Below are 19,918 nucleotides of genomic sequence, written 5' to 3'. Positions count from 1 at the left end.
CTTAACCAAGAATAGAATATATCACGAATCGTTTAATAATGGTAAAATAATTATGTTTGTCTAATATTGACTCCTGGCCTCTTTCAAAGGTTAAGAGCTTGGATTAATTCTCTAATCACTCCAAAACAAAGAGCAATTAATGATGATTATAATAATTAATAAAGTGGAATTAACCATATCTTATCTTAATTTATCATCAGTAGATTCCAGTTGGATTAGCAAGATTTTATACTTTGATATATTATCACCAAAATTAATTAACATAATTATATTGGAAGATGCGTTGCATCTGATGAAAGTTCAAAGAGCAAATGGAGAAAACAGTGTTAAACTTACCATAGGTCTTTGTTGATATAAGATTCTTGTTTGACTTAAATTTAGTAGGTGTTTGGATATGAATGAGGAAATTATATGTTTGAATATGCATTTCACTTGAAAATAATTAGAATTTTGTGAATGGAAAAAAAATACTTAAAAAACTGATCTTCTATCGTAAAAACTAACAAAATAATTTTTTCTAATGTGTAACCAAATACCACCTCCATCCATTTTTGCTGGTCCACAATAAACTTTGTTCTTCGTTTAAGAAATAATAAAAGAATTACATATTTTACTATAATGTAGTATTATTAGTGTATAATTGGGGAATGAGTAGTTAGTGTTAGCGTAAAACATGAAAAAATTGTCTATCTCGTACTAAATTAAGCAAGTAAAAATGAAAATTATTTTTAATATAGTGAAGTTAGACAAGTAAAAGTGATCGGAGAAAGTAAAGAAACAACATTTTTATTTATGTAAGACGAGAATATTCTTCTTTGGTTCCTTCTCCCTTTTCTAATATAATATTGTTAATTATTAATTAAGGGTCTGGAATCTTTGTAGAATCTTCTTTAAATTCCTAATACATTGGGTCGTTGCTCAATCATGGAACCCTGTTGAAGTTAACTTGACCAAAATTGATAATTCATTTTATCATCAGCCACGAAGTTGAGAAGAAAATTAGAGACAATAAATTATTAGTAATTATTTATGTTATGAGAAGTTACTCTGACACTCCATGAAGGATTTAAAGTTTTTATAATGACTAATTAATTATGTTTGAAGTGTGTTAAATTGCTAATTGAAAAAGTAGTTAGGTGGTGTTTGTTTGATTTTTTTTCTAAACTATTGAAGAGAACTTATGTGTTGGATTTTTTTTTGGTTTCCATCGGGTGTTCGGTGCTCGTATTGAAACCCTAACTAATTCGAATCGCGCATTGCAGGACCCATTAAGGTGGCAACGCTCCTAACAGAGTTTTTTCCATACCCAAGGTCGAACCCTCGACCTCTGATTAAGGGTGAAGTAACCTTATCTACTGCATCACAATCCATGTTGGTTCTTTGTTGGGCTTAGATGTAAAGAAGATACTATATAGCACTACTTGTGATAGAAACCATTGGAATTAATAATTTTTAATGGAAGCTAGCTTTAGGTTGGTACAATTAATTTTTGAAAAGAAAACTTCGGATTAAGTTTCGGGAGATATTAGTGTCCTAAATAGCTAGGTGGAGCAAATGAACCTTTTTTCAAGAAAATAAAATAAAATAAAAAATATAATCAGTGATAACAATTCTCACTATATAATCTTGATTTTTGGATTGGATTAAGTTTCAAATTCATTATATTTATAAAAAAAATTATCTAGAAATTTTAGGATTGAACTTTCACAACTTTAATTTTGACATCAAACAGACACAAGATGAATATAAATAGCAAGGGTGGAGCTATAGGAGCAAAATGGGTACATGAATTTCTTCAACGAAAAAATCATATTATATATATAGAAATTAAAAAATAGTACCAGATGAAAGATCGTTTTAGTAAAAATCTTATTTTTCACCTCGGGGTAACAGCATAATTATTATTAATTTTTATATGCACTTGACAAATCTAAATACCAACAAACACGATATGAAATAAAAGAGTAGATTCATTTGATCAATTATAGAAAAAGTTAAACAAGTGAATTAGTCAACAAACAGAAAGAATATACAGTAAATAGTTTTAAAAAATAAAATAATATTGACCCAAAAAGAAGAATAAAAATCCAATTTTGTTTTTCCAAATAAAGGTATTAACTGCTTCCAACGACCCACCCAACAAATTTGTGGGTTTTCACTAAATTTTTATTTGAGGAAATTCCTTGGAAGGTGGATTTACAGAATATTTGTCCACTTTTTCTCATTATTTGTAGTACTATTCTAAAAACCAGCTATATATACTATATCTATATGAGTGTGTATTAATAGAAAAAAGAAACTGAAATCCAAGGATTAATTTTCATACAAGTTGCAGGGGTAAAGACTATTTCTTCTTCCAATCGAAAAAGTGTTGCAATAATCACAACTATAATTAAGGATATGTGATAACAAGTGTTGATGTATTTGGTGAAACTAGTTTAGATTACGTGCAACGCACGTGTATCAAATATTAATTGAGAATAAATATATATAATAATAAATTATTAGTTGTATGTTATTTTATTAAGTACAAAAAAATTTAAAATATAACGTAAAATTTTGAAGATAAAAAAATATAGTTAATTAAAGAGGAACACGATAAATTACCGTCATACAAATAACTAAGGAGGAAAATTACATGTATAAAAAATGTCCGAACTAATGACTATCATAATTTAGGCACTCTAAATAGTATTAAGTTCATTATACTTTTTGTTTATTCTAAAAGTACTTTGTATTTAACGGAGAGTTATTTTTATTTTTAGGATTACATTTTTATCAAAATTAAAGGCAATTTAGATGATTATACATGTATAACTTAAACTATGTATAAGTTATACAACGTCTGATAGATGGATTGGGTATCTAAATGTCTTCTATTTGTATGTCTGAACCATCTCAATTTTGCCTCTCATCTTGATCATCACAGGAGTCACTCTCACCTTCTCTGAAATATCTTTGTTCCTAACTCTATCTCTCTTAGTGTGCCCGCACATACATCTTAATATCCTCATTTTAGCTATACTTTGATATTTTAAACACGCGAGTTCTTGATCATTACAACATAACAGGTCTGATCATTACTTTATAGATCTTACCTTCAAGTCTTGGTAACACATATCATACAATTACACCCATTCTCAATAAAAATACATGGTTGCTAATAAGTGCATAAATTTAGCTTCACATTTAGTTCTATAAAAATATTCAAATTAATTAGTGTATGTACTTTGCACATGTGTCTCATATCAATCAATAAAAATATATATAAGAGAATAAAATTATTATAAAAATTATAATTAATATTAGTTAATTTCAAACACTAAATAAAATCTTTTTCTACGTTTGTGAACTTTGAAACTCATCTCAGCTCTTCAGTTTAATGACTACATCTAATAGTAGCATATTCTATCATTCGTTAAATATGATAAATATTTGTGAAACCCAAGCTTCATCCTGATCATGGATAGATCATCTAGGTTCGGATTCATAAGCAATGATAATTGCCTTATGAAAATTTGCTTTTGTTAGGCTCCGATGGATTCTCTTATACAAGCCACTGCCTATGAATCACCAACTCATTCTTCAACAGGCACGCGATCAGAGCCCTAACTCCTCCCACTGCTTGGGAGCTTACACTTTCATGTTCTATTTCACTCCGGGGGGTTCTTTACCCTCACGGTACTACTTCACTATCGGTCATCCAGGAGTATTTAGACTTGCAAGGTGGTCCTTGCTGATTCACACGGGATTCCACGTACTTCATGTTACTCGAGTCAGAGCCTAAGCTAGTGATGCTTTCAACTACTGAACTTTCGCCATCTAGGGTGCAACATTCGGGCTGCTTCTCCCTTAATAATATAAATAAGACCAATCTGAATGAGAACAAAATTAAGAAAAGACTTTCCTTCAAATGCATTACAATCGATGTGAAGTCTCAGTCACATGCTCCACATGAATCTGCCTTCACATGCATTCACACAAGAATATTATTGTGAAGAAGGTAAGAAGCTTTAATAACTTTATAAAGATAATAAAAAAGAATGCTCTATTTTGAAAAAGGTAAGAAATTTTAACAACTTTACAAAGACAATAAAAAAGAATGCTCTACTTTAAAAAGTTAGATATATCGAAAAATTTTAAAAAAATTAACATAAAATCTTTAGGACTTTATTCACGCCAAATACAATATTGTTAAGATTAACTATTTAAAAAGAGTTGTTTAATCCTAAATCAACAATACAAATTTTAGGAGTTTAGATTTAGGAGATAATTTTTTTCTTTGGTTACCTTTAAATTCTATTGTTTTTAATAATTTAAGAGGAAATCATTAATCAAGAGCAAGAAGACCTGATTTTAATACTAATTCTTCTTCCCATATATTTTAAACACAATGGTCTCCACCTCCTCTTTGGTTTTAGTATACTTTTATTCATCTTTTAATTTGAACATGTTATTGGGATTAAGATATTGTGTGAAAAATAAAGGAATCTTCACGATAACAAAGAGAAATTATTAAATAATTCAAAAACTACCTAGTCGATGCTAGTATATTGTTGTAAACATAAAGGATTTTCAATTTATAAAATTCTAAGGCTTTTCCTCCAAAAAAGAAGTACCTAAACATGGTAGATTTTTATTTTTTCTCCATAAATTATTTACAAAAATTAAATAAAACAAAACAATTGGAATAAGGGTTTTATCCTTTGTTTTTTCTTCTTCTTTCATACTTTTATATTTACCTTTTCTTAGTTCAATTGGATCACCAAACCATGAAATTTTCCTTCTACCAAACAAACATTTACTAATTAATTAATTCTCACTACATATAAAATGTAAATTCATATTTTAACTTTTTTATAATTTTATTTTCTCATTTAAATAAAGCTACCATAAATGTGATACTATAACGTGAATTATGATGTATTAAACTTCAAACCTCATATATTATTACTATTATTTTTAAATAAATTTTGTTCTTTCTAAAGATAGAATCAAAATATTAAAAAATAATAATAAAAAAGGAGTGAGGGTGGGGGGTGGGTCTTCTAAAACAAAGACACTCAGACAATACTATAATTATGAAAAAATAGAAGCAAACGTGCAACTTTAATTACTAATACTTGACGTTTTCAAAAGTTTTAGGAGTAATAGTTATGAGAATTTTGTGGAAGGATAGGTTGTCGAATATGTATATATGGTAATTTTTTATTTTAAGTTTCAAATATTAAAAATATTTTATTGCTTGAAATCAAGCAACCAAACAGTGAATTCCTTAAAATCATTTTTAGAATTTTTACACACTCCTAATGAAAATTGAAGACCTAAAATTTAAAAATACAACTTTTTACACGTTTTTAGAATTTTTACCCCATGTATAATTTAACACACTCCTAATTTAATCAAAAGTTTTACCATATTTAATCTGATCCTATATATTTTATGAGTCAAATATTATGAAATTAATTAAATAATAAATTAAGAAAAATAATGAATAGACAATTTTGTCTAAAGCGAGGTCTTTTAATGAAGGGCAAAAAGTTCAAATCACTTTTCTAAGATCTGCACACTTTTAATATATTGTAAATTATAAATATAGATATAGATAATGCTAATAAGCTATTCTTTTAAAAAATTGACTAAAATATTCTTAATTTTTTACAAAGTATTAAGTATCTCTGTATTAGAAAATAAATGAACTACAAATATCGATGAAAAGGAAGTAAGAGTTTGTGTTTTGAAAAAGATATTTTGAGAATTAAAAGAAATACTAAAGATAAAATAGTAAAAGTCTTCAACAAGCTAAAAATAGCTAAACAAAAAACCACCGTTGTATCATGACTTTTTGATTGATTTTGACTTCCAAATGTTTCAAATATTTACCAAATATGTAAATAAATAAAAATATGATAAAAAACTTAGTCACATACCCTTTAAGATAAACCATAAAATTCAATAAACTTGTCTCTCTTTAGAAGGGACCAAAAGTTATATAGTATTACCCCTCTTCATTTTTCTTAGCCTTCTTTCTAAATATATTTTGTTTTAAATTAATTATTTATTTTCACAAATTCAGATCTTTTTTATTACTTTTTATAATATTACCCTAAACATCAAATAACTAAAGAAAATAATATAATAGTTAGATTTAGAATTTTAAGACATTATTAATAAGACAAATTTTATAAAATAAATTTCTAATTATTATTTTCTTAGTGAGTGTGCCAAGTAAAAAAAAATCACATAAAATGAAACAGAGAAAGTATCTCAGCCAAAATACACCTTTCATTCAACAATAATGAATCGAAAAATATGTTCTTAGAGATGTGACTTTATTCTCCTTGATTTCTTTAAAATCATCTTCCAAAAGTATATTATACTCATACTGCCAAATATGAAGAGGAAAAAAAACAGAAAAAAAGGAATTGGCTTTGCATGTCTCTGTTGGCCAAACATAATTTATAGGGTCATGTAACTTTACGCCTACTACTTTGGTGAATTCCAAGCACACTAATATAAGTCAAGCGTTGGTCAAAATTAGGTATATTCACTACTTTGAAGAATTAATTAATTAGTCAAATTCCAAGTATCTTCTCATTGGGTCATCTAAGTTTGGTGCTCCAAAAGTTGGCTACATAATTATGGATTTTACAAAACTTCTATATAATGTTTTGGCAAATTTCCTCCCACACAATTCTACCCACTTACTATACTTTACAAGAACCAAACACTCCTTGCTCATGAAACTTTGTTATAAGAGACTATAGTGTTTTCTTTATAAATTTTGATATTTGAAATTTACCTATTCGATCAATTTGGATTCATTTAGAGAAAAGTTGCATGTATCTAATTAAATTTTAATCTAAAATTTTTAATTAATGAGGGATCATATCTATTTCAACACACCCCTTGTGATATTTGGTACCTAAGGAAAACAATTAATTGATTTGTTTTCTTTCGAAAACTATTGATATTTAACTCTATATAAATTTCTCCATCGGATTAATTAAAAAGCTATCTTAGAAATATTTGATATTTCTTCTTTTAATGTTTATTTCAAAAGAAATTTCTGAACCAATCTTTTTTTCCTCTTCTACTCCTGAAATTAACAATTTTTTTCTTTTTTGCCCAATCAAATGTTGCGCAAAATTATATACTGTAACTTGAAACAATTTAAAATAGGGTTTTTGAAGTGGTAGTCAGGCAAGCAGGAAGATTCACAGCATTTGCTGGGTCTATTTTTAATTAGTACTATGTGGAACAAAAGTAGTTAATCATGATTAATATATTATTGAACTCCAATACCTTATGAGCTATAAAGTTGAGCAAAGAGGGTTAGATGTGGTGACACCATTAAAAGTCACTTGTGAGAGAGTACCAAATTATTGTACCGTATATCATTAAAAAGATGATTTTTAAATAAAAAAGAACACATTAAAAAAAAAAAAATTACTACTAATATTTAGAGGATGCAATGTTACTATTTAGTTAGCCTCTGGGGTCGTTTTGTAGCTAGTTTGGAGCTGAATTATGTAGGTATTAAATCTTGTATAAATAATAAAATATTCGGTGGTTGATTAGGGGGTCAAAGTTATTTATGTATAAAGTTAATATGATATTTAATTTGCAATTAGGAAATCCACATAGCGAATACAAAGTATAAGTTATGAAGGGAATACATGTATTATTTTATTTATGATATAGGTCATAGGTGGAATAACTAGTACAATAAACTCCGAATAACTAATGCATACATAAAATAATATATAGATTATCCTCTAACTAATTACTACATTAGGGGTCGTTTGATTAGTGAAATTAGGAAAAATAACTGCGGTACAAATTTGGTATTTTTCGTTCTTTATTTGATTTTCAATTTTATTTTATTTCATAAATGAGTATAATTACTTACTAATCTCAGCATTATAATCTATGGATTGTTTATGAAATAAACAACACCCTTAAGTATTTGATATCGGACTATTGCGCATGCATTCCATTAGCATGATGTTAGAAAGAGAAGTCCCTAGCGTGTGGAAAAATTATACTCTCTTATTTTATATTTATATATTACTTAACATCTGTGGAAAAGAAGGGAGACCATGAAGAAAGGTTTGACCATTACCCCCCACTCCCCCCCAAAAAAAGGGAGAAAATTTTTTTACGAAAATGTTTTTCCAAGACAACTTATTTTCCACCATTTGATGGAAAATGACAAATGTGACTTATGACCTCACCCTCACCCCTCTTTCTACCCCAACAACACTTATATTCACATGACTCAAAACATTTACATTACTCGAAAATGTTTTTCACTGTGTTTTGCTTCAATTTTTCACTGTTTGAAATAAAAAATAATGAAGCCCGAATTTTTTTCATTTTCAATTCGTTGAATATATTGTTATTTTCATATGCATAGAGGAATACTTACTTATGTTACTTTTGTTAATTGCATATTTCATTTTGTTATCAATGTAACTTGTTTCACGAGGTTGAATAAGTTTGTCGTTCTGTTATATTTCTATTAATTGTAGTATCTTGAGATGTCCTAACAAAATATTGAAAAGTGTCTCCTATATTTGTTAATTAATAGTTGCTTAAATTTAGTGATTGTAATATTTTAGTATTCGATATTGATATTATTTGTAAGAACTAATTTAAGCATAACAAATAATATCAATATCGAATACTAGTAAATATTTTTCTAAAAAATATTCTCTACTCACCAACCAAACACCATAAAATATTTTTCATTCACCAACCAAACATGAGAAAATAAGTAGAAAACCAACTTATTTTCCAGGAAAACATTTTCCATGAAAAATATTTTCCAATCATACCAAACACACCCTTACGATCAATTATAATTTATAACCAACAGAACAAATTATACCAAAGCAGAAATAATACTTTCTGAGAAAAGAAAGAACGTAAAGATTTGACAGTTGTTTTATAAAAGATTTGTAGCAAATAGAACCTTTAGTAAATATGTCAAATCTTAATAAAACGAAGGGCCAAAGAGATAAAAGTTGCTCCACCAGAGCTTGTGAGTAATAATGGCGTTATGTTTGGTATCTTTTGGTTGATCGGAATTAAAAGACGACCATTTTGGTTGTACTTTTACCCTTATTTTGTATTGATGTGCAATCTTAATTTATTGTAATAAATAACTATTTTTGCAGGACATAAGCGTATTTTCGTATCATTATATCACACTAGTTATGCTCCCACATAACTTCAGTTTCTAACAAACTTGGGGACATAAAGTTCAAACAGCTGAAAGGCAAAAATCAAATACCAGCCAATCCAAAGGCAAAACGTGTAATTTCTATGATTTGAAATTAACAATATGTGATCGATAATCAGACCCCACCTGTGGTCGCACTCTTCTGAAAAATTTGAATCTTCTGGCTTTTTGGGCCAAGATATTGAATGCTATTGTTACAGGTTTACCGGCAACCACGTTTTGCACGGACGAATACTACTACTATGCCTTAAAAACATCGAACTGCGTGTAAGGAAGGTTCTATAGTAACTTCACATACTAATTGCTATTACATCCTTTCAACCCTGTTAACTACACACTAAAACAATGAGTATGCCCTTGGGCACGAATACTAACTACTATTATGCCCCTTAAAAACACTAAAATCTTAGAGAATTGCTATCTTGATCCAAAATCCAGATTTAGCAATCATTATATTCCATTCAAGATGCAGTGAGCACAAAATTTAACAGCACAAGACAGCAAAAGGACCATGAAAACAGCTCAATCCCAAATATTATACGTGTTTGACCATTTCTTTTTAACTTCGACCACATTAACATATCGAAATCCTGAATGAAGCAAATCCATGACTAACTCCCATCATGACTAAGAGGCCCGTATGCTCGGACACTCACCCCCCACCCCACCCAAAAAAAAAGAAGACTCCTTGACCAGAAGGTCCGTGGCAATAGAGGCTACTGCCACTGGAAACGGGAAGATGGAAGAAGGAAAACTGGAAGCACAAATGGCAACTCCACAACAGCAACAGACGACCTGCAAACTAGATCGACTGTTCGCTATCAGATAGACAAGAGCTACATGCTTCATCAGATCCATAAGCAGCATAATCAGAGACGTGCAAGGACGGGAAAAAACACATTTCAGAGTACCCAACGAACCGATCTTCTTGATTGCAGGTCCTGAGAGTTCAACCAGAGAATCACAAAGTTTAAGGCATATAAATTCAAACGACCATGTCGATAAAGTAGATCACAACGATGAATTGAAATGAGAAACCAGAGGTCAGACAACAGATTATGATTTTAAGAAGCAAAGTCATAGCCCGAAGCAGAATAAAGAAACCAAAACATGAGAGGAGATGGTAAATGCAACTACGAGACAAAATTCGACAACAAAGGAAAATACTAGGATGTCAATTATTTTGAATCAAAACCTTTTTGAGTTCTCAAACCCACTTCATTGATCACTATACCACATCCTTAGATACAGAAATATCATTTTTCTAAATAAAAATATATTTTTCAAATTTTTTAACCAGCCGAACATGGAAATATAGATTGTTAGATTTGATGGATAAATAAAAATATTGTTTATTGTTCAATTATTTACAAGTTCAACCAAATAAGACACCACCAATTGAAGCCAAACATTGTCCTACTATACAACAACGGCATACCCAGAGAAATCTCACACGTGGGATCTGGGGAGGGTAGGATGTATGTGTATCTTACCCCAAAGGGATAGAGGCTGTTTCTGATAGAAAGAATATGTGACTTCAAAATTATGAAGAATATGATGCCTGGAAGTCGCATATGATTTCATGCAGCATAACGACGTGATGATAAACAAAGATAAAAGCACCGAAACTGAGCTTGACCACCAAATGTGACATGTTGCCAAGCATCTAATAGATAATCAAGAAATAGACTCTAGTTACTCAAAGTCATGCCAGCACATCTACTTCATATAAGATCATAAATCGCGCATTGGCTTAATAAAAACAGATAAACACAGTATCTGCACTGTGCACTACACACGTGAATCCTGATACTTCCTCGAACAAATATTTGTAGTTGAAGTTGTTGGTTTTTTCCTGTGATAAATGTAGGAAATGTTCCGACACACAAGAAAACTAAACAATATGCAACCAAAAAGTAATCCCAGTATATACTGATATAAATGCACTGTGAAATAAGGCTATGCAAAGAACTTAGGCAAGTTCAGTCAGTGGATTAAGCATTGCCAAAATGCAAAGATCATTAAAGCATCACATTTCTGATTGACAGAAGAAGCAATAAGTTTCATATTTGACACCTGCAAACAGGATGACAAAATGCAAAACGAAGACTGGTGGAAGCATTGACGTTGCCAATTTAGAAGCTCAACATTTAGAGGAAAAGAAAGGAATGAGAAACTGAGATAGAACACAGAAGCTAGAAGCACAAAAACAAACATTCAAACAAGGGAAGTCAACTTGGATCACTTTTTGAAAGATGAGGGCATAGTAAGGTCAGGCAGTGACTCAGGTGACAAGCATGCAGAAACGTGTCCTTAGCAGCTTGATCGATATTTCAAGAAGTGCTTACAGGTCAAATCATGGACTAGGAACCAAACACTAAATATTTATCTTTTCACAAAGCATATTTAGAATTGCGTTTAGCTACTTATTTGCAAGTTTCTTGGGTGCGAACTGGTTTTTGTACACGATTCAGATTCCTTATGAGGCATGAGGAATTTCACAATGTAACTAATTGTTTTGACACACTAGCTTAGTGCATTTTCTAATACATCATCTTATTTTTTTAATCCAAGAATTTTTCACAAATCACTGAATGCTTTCCAGTGAGAAGGTAAATTGTGTGTTTCCATCAGTTAACAAACTAAATTGTCTTTCAATTAAGTCACAAATCCTCATCAGACAACTTCCTATATTCTGAATAAAGGACTATGTTTTCTACCATTAACTGAGAGATACAGCCTTTTTAGCTTTCAAACTCGGTGGAAAAAGGACATGCCCCTGTTCCTTCTCCACTCAACTACAAGATCTGCTCCACCAACCAAGTTTCAAACTCATCCACGCTGTACTATCACTACCATAGAACCAAAGCCCTGGGGACTGGAAAGGGCCTAAGTTCATCAGCATGCGTAATAAAGAGCAACACTTATCCTAGACTTGTGGGCAAGCATCATGAATAAACTTAAACCATAAAGGATGTCTGATATCAGTAACTTGGCGCACTAAACTATTACAATTCCCACAACAAGAAATGCAGCTATACCAAAAAAGTACACATCCTACCCTTTTTTATAAGTTAAACTGTCTTCTTTTTTTAGCACTTAATGTAATAACATGACCAGAATCTACACTCGGTAAGCATTTCTTCAATTCAGTTATAACTAAAAGTGCAGAGTAGGAAAAAAATAAAAAAGATGTCAACTGAAGCAGCCTTCCTATAACTTTGATAATTAGGTAATATCTGCATGCATATCTAATACTATACATATTCTTAATCAGTAACATGCATGTGCATTATTATACCAATCAACCATCCTTCAATTAGAGCAGCAAATGAATAAATAATTGCTCACAATCGGAATGCTGGATTCTAAGCTAAATTGAATGAACCTTCTCTTCAATGGGTCTAATAATCAAAGGGGTAACAGTCTAGACAAAACTCCAAACCATACAATTAAGTTTAGGTCCTATGAAAATTTCCACAACAATGACAATTAAACAGAATCAAAAAGCACAAAGAACGCATACCACCGCATGATTCTTCTCAAACTATTGAGAGATTATAGGAGCTGCAAAGCTGAAAAAGTGCTGCTTGATTTGCTGCCTCAAGATTTTCTCTAATGAGCTGTGGATATGTTCCAGGGGAAAGAGCAGCAAGATTTGCTAAGGAAGCCACCAAATATTGCTTTGGATCATTCACTTCCTTCAAAGGGTCCTCTTCTTTCTTCCCAGCATTATAAAGATGAATGAAAGTAGCATTATAACCCACAGTCTCCCCAAAGTCTGGAACATCTGGCTCCTCCAGCACTCTCTCTTCCTCCGGTCTAGAGAGAAGAGTAACAACACTGTCGAGCATTTTTCCCCGAACCTTGGAATCCAACAATGTTGAAGATTCGCATATTAGTTTGGTTGAAGCAACTGAAGTCAGCTTGAGTTCAACAGATCCTGTGATTAACTTGAGGTTAGGAACCCAAAATTGCTCCACGATGGTCTGAAATACATCCTTCTGAACAGCATTCATTGAAACCACGAGATTCTGTAACCCATGCTTGACAAGGAAAAGAGACATAAATATCACAAGATTCTTCAGAAACTTCCCTTTTCTGCCATGTTGCAGCAAATTAAAAAGTGAAACCCAAATGTGGCCCACGAAAGGTGATATTACATCATACCCAAGATTTTCGATAACCGTGTTGAGCACATAAAAACCTTGGTCATCTGTGCTGGGAGATGAAATCAGTGTACTGAAAATACCCAAAACATTAGAAAGCCTACCCTGCTGGTTAAGCTCATGGGGTGCCTTCCGAAGGAATGCTTGGAGCAATCGGACAAGAGCTGGAACATTTGCGGACTTTTTCCATGAGTCAGGTAAAAGGAGAATCTCAAAAATCTGCACGTAGTGCTCAGGTACAGGAGGTCTATTCAACTCAACAAGCTGAGCCAACAGCTGGAATGCATAGGGAAAGAACTCACTCACGTCATTAGCTAAGATCATCTGGAGGCTAGGGAAAAGGCTTCCTTCAAAAGCAGATATAAGACTAGGATCGCTCTCACAGGCTCTCCTAATAAGAACAGCTACTGATTCAAAGAGATAATGATTGAAAATAGGATTCTTTGGGTTCTGGCAGACTCTGTTAAGAACATTTGTCAGACCAGCTATGCAAGCTGAAGCAACATCACGAGAAATTTCAGCAGCTCCTAGCACTCGCATGATACACTTCATTATATATTGATTCTCCTCGGATTCTGGCTTCTCCAGTGCAATAAAAAGGTTGGTCATCAACACTAGCAAAAAGGGACTAATATCTGCGGCTGTATACCTTGATTGTGTCCCATCATCTTTGACAAGCAACAGTTTCTCAATGCAACTTGCAGCATAAGAATGAACCACATTTGAATCTGAAGCAAGGAAACGCACAACATCTGGAAGTAATGCCATTGCAGCAGTCTTCGACAGCTGATTTCTGAACATAGTAAAGAACTTCAATGCACCTGCCTTCAACATTGGAAAGGCATTCACATCCCTACTTTGCAACTCTGGTACAATAACTGACCCGAAAAAGTTCTCAACATCTACAAGATCAGTTGATACTGAACTGCCACCAGCCTTTTTAGTGGCAAGGGAGACAACCAAATAGATAGCGCAGTCCTTATATTTCCAATTTGCATCTGGATTCTGAGCAAACAAGCCCAGACAATTATTTATCTGAAGGGAAACCTTCGCTGTGACCTTTTCTTTGTAATGCATGCCAATTCCCTTGAGCAGCTCACATGCAATCCTCCTCCTTGTGTCAAGATCACTCCCTTCCATATCTCGTCTGATAAACTCAATATAGTTCATGTCAAACAACTCCTCATCCTCGTCCCTGAGCATCACATTGGGAATAACAATACTCTGACAAATCTGTTCCAGAATGTCATCTCTTTCAAACAAAGTATGATGAACACTAGTGCTAACAGTGGTTAAGAACTTGATTGCAGTAACAGTAAGTCGTTCCCTACTAGAAGATGCAGATGAAACAAGAAGAAGACTCCATACAGCCTCCACAAACCCGCTTAGATACTTTTGGAACAATTCCTCCTCCTTCTCCATATAAAGACCAATATTCTCACACACTGCAGCATGCAGGCCATCCACAACAGCAAGACCATCATCCCCAGTGTCCTCAAGCACAGGGTACTTCACAGTGAGATACTTCTTAAACTCAATCATCCACTCATCCATATGATCCTCAAAAAACTCCGGCAACTCTTGAAAATTCAATGAATAAAATATCCTACAGCACAACCTCTGAGACTCTATGTAGAGCTTAAGGCTTGCGGCATTTGCAGCCCCAGACGCAACAACTTGATCGATCAAATTAACCGTTCGTTTAAACACTTCCAAAAGCGGCTTTGCAAAGTTATCGAGACAGTACTTCAAATCAAGAAGCAATTCATTCGTCTTAAACTGATAACGAAACTTCTTAAACAGAGAATTAATCGTTGCCAACACACCATTAACAGACGCATAATCATTCGCCTGCGTTAAACTATCAAGGTTCGCAACAAGCTCAGGCAACAACGTCTGCCAAGCTTTCGGGAAATCATGCTTCCCAATCACCGCCAACGCTTCACTAAGCTGCGACTGTATCTTTGGCGACGACTTAAGCATAAGAGAAACAATCAAACTCTTAATAAGCTCCTTTTCAGGATCCGAAATAGGGTTTAACGCAGGAACATTAGGCTCTCTCGGAGGCGAGGGAGCCCAACGGGATTTAAGATGGTTTTTAAAGTTAACGGCAGCAGATTGACGGATCTGTTCATCAACAGACGGCTCAGCTACTAAATGAAGCACCGCGAGACCGTAGTTAGGTCTCTCGGATGCTTCAGCAAGTGCTTTTTCAGCTTGACGGCGTGGCTCCGGTAACGGAGAAAGCGTATTGAGGAAGCATTGAGAGAGAAATTGTGCGGTTTCGGGGTTCCATTCCATATCTAGGGTTTTACAGAGATTCTACGAAAGCGTATAATAATGTATAGATATACCGTATACGTATAGTGTATGGATATAGTTAGGGTTTTTTAGGAATGGAAAGGAAGAAATTGAAGAAAGTAATGGAGATTTCAAGAGTTTACCTTTTTTTTTTTGGAGCAATGGAATTGTGAATGGCTGTGAGAGAAACGAAATAAGTTTGAACAGCTGAGGGGAGGAGGGATTAGGGGGAATTTGGAATTTAAGCTGGATGTCTGTTAATGGGCCTGGTGTGTATTTTTGTATTGGGCTTCAATTTATCTGGGCTGGGTCATATCGAACCAATTTTAGGATAACCCGTTTTTAAGGGGTGTTTGGCCATGAGAATTTTACTTCTTTTTTTTTTGTCGTAAAATTATTTCGGTTTGGTGAAAATTAGAGTTTTTGGCCATAAGAATTTTAAATACAAATTCAAATTGTACTTGAAAAAGTAAAATCAAGTTTCACTTATTTTCACTTTCATTTCTCTCACAAAACATTAAAAACAACTCCAGTTTACATCCATGGCCAACGCAACTCCAAACTCCAACTCCAATTATAACTCCAAAAATTTTAATTTTCATGACCAAACACCTACTAAATTTCATAAATTTGGGTGTAAAAAGTACTCTCTTCGTCCCAAATTATATGATATAGTTAGATCGGACACGTAGTTAAGAAATATATTAAGACTTATTTTGTTGTCCAAAATAAGCCACATGTGTTTGTGCGGATGTTGTATATTGATCATCTCACTAAGAGTAATTGTGTCATTCTTTTTTGAAATGACGAGTAAAAGTTTTTTTATATAAATTGGGACGGGATTTAAATTATCTTTTAAATCTATGTTAAAAGTTTAATAAAATGGTCCTTATACCTCGGCACTTAGGTAAATTTTGTGTGTCAAAAAAAGTTCTTGACCTCCATTCACTATAATGGGAATGGGGGATGGGATGGGGAGCGGAGGTTTAAGTGTGGCGATAAAGGGGTGTGGTTTGGGAGCGTTGCGTGGGTGAGGATGAAATAATTAATTTTAAATGTCACTTATGAAAGTCACTTTTATTTTATTAAAAAAATCATTTTTAATTCACTTTTTAGTCGTTTTTTAAAGGAGCGTATTTTGGTCAATCAAATATGAGAAATTTGAAAAAAAATTATTCTCCGTTTCATAACCACCCTTCGAATTCCAAGCAAGTACATTGATGTTTTTTGGTTGAAACTGGCATAGTATTAATATTAAGTTATAGCAAAAGGATGTTCCACAGCGGTGAGCCCCTGTGCATGCTGAGTAGTAGAGTTAAGAGAATTAGTAGCCACATCCCGACGTACTAGGTTAATGAATTTTAAGTTTATAAGATGGAAACTAGAGGTTCCTAATTTATCCGCTTGGACTAATGCATCAACTGATGGAGGAGGGGTAGACAAAATGTGGGTGGCTTCGTAATTCCTTTCCGTAAGTCCAAGTTTAGCTAGTGCATCCGCTACCATGTTTTGTTCCCTAAAGATATGATGTGGTGGAATTGCTTGGGTCGCCCTCATCAATGACCTGCAAATAAACAAAACATTGTGATAGTGACCGTTATCAGTTTGAAACATGTGGGTTAGTTCCACAGAATCAATGCCAATCTTTATTAGTTTAATATTGTTGGTGACAGCTAGTTGAAGGACCTTTATGAGGGCAAGTAGTTCTGCATGTAAAGGAGTTGTGCATGGTGCTGCAGAGTAGTAGCACATCACCCAATTTCCTTCGTGGTCGCGTATGACACCTCTCAATACCGACTTGCCTGAAACTCCACCACACGCCCCATCTGTATTGAGCTTAAAGGCACCCAATCGTGGGGGATCCCATTTGACAGGCACTTTCACGTAAATTCGGCCAAAACTGGGGTCGTTTTTGGAGATGTACATGTATTTCATCGCGTGGTTTATGGGGGTGTCAACGTTGATTGGATCCCTTCTTTGGTTGAAAGTGTTGGTATTCTTGGTGAGCCAGATTGCCCAAAGGCACTGAGGGATTAGGATGCCCCAAGTGGTCACACTATTGAAAGGTTTATTAGCAATGTTCTTTCAAAAATGGAACCAGTTGGTGTGATCAAGAACTTGCAGATTAAGTAGAGAGATATTCCTATCTTGGTTAAGAATGCTTTGCCAGAAATCTACTAAGTTGGGACAACGAAAGAAAATATGGGTTATGGTTTCACGATTATGGTTGCAGAAGCGACAACACGGGTTGATACTAAAACAAATTCTACTGAGATAGTTGTTGGTAGGTTGTAACACCCCAAATTTGATACTCGGAATGCTATACGATGCTCATTATCCCGAAGCACAACAAACTAACCCATGACTGATATATGTACCTGTATATAACATAAAATACTTTATAATGCGGAAACATGAACTGCAAGTCCATAAGGTTCAATACTGAACATGATCTGAATGATATAACATCCGTGTGGGGTAATAAAATACCCAAAACAAAACTGAACATACTGAAGTCTGAAACATGATAGTTTAGAAAGCCTCTAACTGACTGAACTATCTGAGTAAGGAGTTGATGGTACATGTCCCCAACTAACTCCCACTAGTAAAACTGATTAATGAGATAATAGGGAAATAATCATGTCCTCGAAAGATAAGGATTCACTTCTAACTCTGTTTGCAGATATCTGGAATCTACTGTTGCTCTGGAGCTCGTGTCTCTGAACCTACGGTATAAGACACCATAGCGCAAATGCGTCAGTACTTTGAATATGCTGGTATGCATGTGAGTTAGGCTGAATATATGGGGTTCATATGCATGAACAACAATAATAGCTGACTAACTATCATGAGCGTGAGAATACATGCATGAGACATAGCAATTGACATTAATATTGTGATAACATGATTAATGAATCTGAATATAACTGATAACATGAGTGATTGTATCTGACAGTCTTAAATCTGATGGAACTATTTGAGTTCCATACTATATCTGAGTTGACTATATCTGACAATCCTGAAATCTGAAGAATTATCTGGGTTCTATTACTGAGACTGATTGACTGTGTATGACAATCTTGATTCTGTAACATGAAACTGTGGGAAGTAGTTATCAATCGACATGCCCCTAATATGCCAATATGGCTGAGTTTGGGTCCAATCTGTAACCCCAATTGGAAAGGTATCAATACCGCGCCACTGGTAAGGATAAGCTGTGAGCGACCCTCATCTAATAGTGTCCCCAAAAGAGAACGGTGGGTCCTTTATCTGACAGTGCTTATCCACCTCATCAACCCTCATCGGACAGTGTTGATGTCTCAACCTATGCTGGCTACATAGTTCTGGATCGCAAGGATGACTTCTAAGAATCACGCCCTCATCTGATAGTGTGTGTTCCCATCCTTGGGTTCACTCGGGCTAATTCCTACTCCCATCTGAATAGACTCTTAACATGATTAACTGAATTGAACGTGGGCTGAGTTACTGAATTCTATTGACGCATGGAATACTACTGATATCTGACAACTGACTGAGTTAATGAGATCATAGAGATTTCCTGAGTCATATGACTGTCTGAAGTCTAAGGATTCATAGCTTGACTGAGAGTATCGTGAAAACATGTTATGTCTCTAGGCACACAGCTAATCTTTCGGGTATGAGTACCCCCAGGACTCGATGGAAGGAAACTGACCAAGCATAACTTACTTGAACATATAATTAACATCATAATCCATAATACATTTATAGAAGCATTTCATCAAAACAAGTGATATGCATAACTTGTACATACATGGGGATTTCATGGTACCATGACAGTTAGGCACTTTTCCTTCATCTGGACATCTAATCAAACATATTGTAGGCATGGTACATGTAAACATCATTGTACAATAATTAAACATCATGGTTCAATGCTAATTTCATCATTCAAGGGTTTAGTCATAGGTTTGCATGAATCTATATCTATAATAATTTAACTCACATAGAACTTATCACCCAACATGGAATAGGATTCAATTTCTCATTATCCACATGAACAAGAGCAGCCCAATCATGAAATTCATTAGAAAATCCATAAACTTGAATTTAGAAAATGGATTCTTGGGCTTCATGGATGAAAAGAGTCCATGAATGAACACTATGCAAACCTTAGTTCGTGATTTCGTAAAGATTGACGGTGAAACTTTCTTGGAATTGG

At 33.6% G+C, this 19,918-nt stretch overlaps 2 protein-coding genes across 2 annotated transcripts; both read right to left on the bottom strand.

Moving 5' to 3' along the window:
* Positions 1–9,653: 9,653 nt before the first annotated feature.
* On the bottom strand, positions 9,654–15,946 carry LOC107839301 (exportin-2). Its single transcript, XM_016682724.2, has 2 exons — positions 12,774–15,946; positions 9,654–10,188 (listed from the first exon to the last, which is right to left on the bottom strand). Exon 1 carries the CDS (start codon positions 15,715–15,717, stop codon positions 12,790–12,792), a length of 2,928 nt encoding a protein of 975 aa, XP_016538210.2. The 5' UTR covers positions 15,718–15,946; the 3' UTR covers positions 9,654–10,188; positions 12,774–12,789.
* Positions 15,947–16,971: 1,025 nt separating this feature from the next.
* LOC107879257 lies at positions 16,972–17,652 on the bottom strand. The gene has a single exon (XM_016726332.1). The coding sequence runs from the start codon at positions 17,650–17,652 to the stop codon at positions 16,972–16,974; it is 681 nt and encodes a 226-aa protein (XP_016581818.1).
* Between the last annotated feature and the right edge of the window lie 2,266 nt (positions 17,653–19,918).

This window comes from Capsicum annuum, chromosome 8, assembly GCF_002878395.1.
Source record: "Capsicum annuum cultivar UCD-10X-F1 chromosome 8, UCD10Xv1.1, whole genome shotgun sequence".
In the NCBI taxonomy this organism is placed as follows: Eukaryota; Viridiplantae; Streptophyta; class Magnoliopsida; order Solanales; family Solanaceae; genus Capsicum; species Capsicum annuum.
The sequence above is the reverse complement of the archived record's forward strand: the minus strand, read 5'-3'. Positions and strand labels throughout refer to the sequence as shown.

Excerpts from the sequence above, each read along its gene's own strand:
- LOC107879257 (XM_016726332.1), bottom strand. The coding sequence starts at position 17,652 with ATGAAATACATGTACATCTCCAAAAACGACCCCAGTTTTGGCCGAATT.
- LOC107839301 (XM_016682724.2), bottom strand. The coding sequence starts at position 15,717 with ATGGAATGGAACCCCGAAACCGCACAATTTCTCTCTCAATGCTTCCTC.